General features: G+C 44.6%; 1 protein-coding gene across 1 annotated transcript in view; it reads right to left on the bottom strand.

Annotated features, from left to right (window-relative positions):
• The window catches only part of ZDHHC14 (zinc finger DHHC-type containing 14), a 240238-nt gene that overhangs the window by 17553 nt on the left and 220654 nt on the right, over positions 1–2031 (bottom strand). The window contains exon 6 of the mRNA XM_023532166.1: positions 971–1080. Coding sequence (XP_023387934.1) covers positions 971–1080 — 110 coding nt within the window. The remainder of the gene's footprint in view (positions 1–970; positions 1081–2031) is intronic.

Below are 2031 nucleotides of genomic sequence, written 5' to 3'. Positions count from 1 at the left end.
GAGGCAATCCCCGTGCCTTCTGTGGTCTCTCTTCATTTTTCACATTAGAGACCAAAAGGAAGGAAGTAGTAAAGGCTTGGAAACTCATGCTAGAGACCTGGAATACTCACTCAATAAATTTTGGATGACGGATCTGTGTGTTGGAAACACATTCTTCCTGGGTAAGACACTACTGTGGACTTGTAGGATTCTGACACGGAGGCAGCGAGCCCCAGTCGACACACATGCTGGTCCTGATGCCAGGCGCCTGGGTGTGAGTCCTGACCAGGTAGCACTGACTCGCTGTGTGATCCTGGGCATGTTATTTAACCTCTCTGTGCCTCAGTTTTCTCATCCATAAAATGAGATATAATAGCACCTGCCTCACAGGCACAGAGTGAGGTTCTAAAAGTTAACACGTATAAGGCACTTAGAGCAGAGCCTAACACTGTTCAATAAATGGCAGCTCCTGCCATTATTAATATCATTGTGTTATCATCACCACGACCTCAACTGCTTCGGGCCACACAGATCTCTCCTGAACTATTTTAGCATTTACATCCTATACAACTCAGCTCTTGGCAGTTATTTCTAACTGCGCCCTACATCATGTCCTGACTCCCTTACTATGATAACCATGGCTCCCTGCTCACCACTGACACTCAACATCATTCAAGAATTAATGAGGTCACGTGCCTCAGTTTCCCTATTTGTCCCTTAGGGGATTTTCCTCTGAACTTGAAACAAATTCAGGAAGTACAGAAAGGTGCCAAACATAATACAACAGCCAGCCAGATCTCCATGACCTCTATTTCACTAAGGCCGTGTCTCTGTGTCACCAAGTGGAATGCTGACCTGGCGGTCATCTGAGTTGTGTGACCGAATCCACCAGCAGTGGCCAGGTCTCTACGTGGTGAAGCCTGTGCTCACGCAGGTAAGATGTCTGCTTTCCTGAGATCTAGTGAGGAGCACGATGCTTTCTGAATCTTACCTTGGAGAGATGGGCCCACACAGGGCAACACAGCAATTCGTAAAGATATTTCCGTAGCTGTAGGGGTTGTAATTTTCTTTACCTCTTTTATTTGACCAAGATCCTTTAATCTGAAAGAAAAGGATAGTTGTAACAGACTGTCCTCCATACCAACGCCACAGCTGAAGCGAATGAGACCCCGAATCATCTTTACTCATTTCTTTAGCAGGAGAAATGGAGATAATTTTGTCAAGGAACCCCAAACTTGGAAATATCCCCAAATAGTGGGTCTGATTAGGGAGAAAGTAACTTTGTGGATGAAAATCTCTCATTTCTACGACATGGTACTAAAGGGCCAGCTCATACACGCCAGTGGAGATTGTTTTTGTTACTCATTTAGTGCGCTAAATAGTAACTAAATGAATGGCCGTTGAAAGAGTTAATTAGTAACTAAATGAATGGCGGCTGATAGAGTTAATGTGGCTTTCCTAATTGCCAATTTTAACCCATCCAAATTCAGCCTCATAGTGTTGCAAAATAATTTCACAGATTCTAATGTTCATAGTTACCAGATACAAAACAGTGTATTAATATTCTCTTAACCCATGTATTTCATCGGCACTGATTTGCTCAAGCACCTGGAGTGATTCTGAGACATTGAATTCATATACCAATGGAGACTGTGTCAGAACCTAAATATTCAGAGCAAAGAGGGCCAGGCTTATGAAGAAGCGTTTTCCAACATCACGCTTCCTGTTTTTATACCTCCTCTCCATTTGTGGTAAGTAGAGGCATGGGATCCTGGACAAAAGGTTAACTAAACTCTGGGTCCAGGCAATCTCCAACAACAAAAACGAGACACTAGCTGTGAAAGGCAGACTTATATGTTCCCTCCGAGAAGCCAGCCTGCCCTGGTCTCTCCACAGCGGAGGGGTGATGAGCTGCTCATGAAACTCTGGCATAGGAATAGAACAGGATCTCCTCCCCGGGGTTGGAACTGGGTGCCTCATGGCCACTCTTGGCATCTAAGTGACGTGGTCAGAAAGTAAGAGATTTCCAACAGAGAAACTGGACAATGACAG

This window comes from Pteropus vampyrus, unplaced genomic scaffold (assembly GCF_000151845.1).
Source record: "Pteropus vampyrus isolate Shadow unplaced genomic scaffold, Pvam_2.0 Scaffold78, whole genome shotgun sequence".
Classification (NCBI taxonomy): Eukaryota; Metazoa; Chordata; class Mammalia; order Chiroptera; family Pteropodidae; genus Pteropus; species Pteropus vampyrus.
Note: the sequence above shows the minus strand (reverse complement) of the source record. Positions and strands in the feature narration are given on the sequence as shown.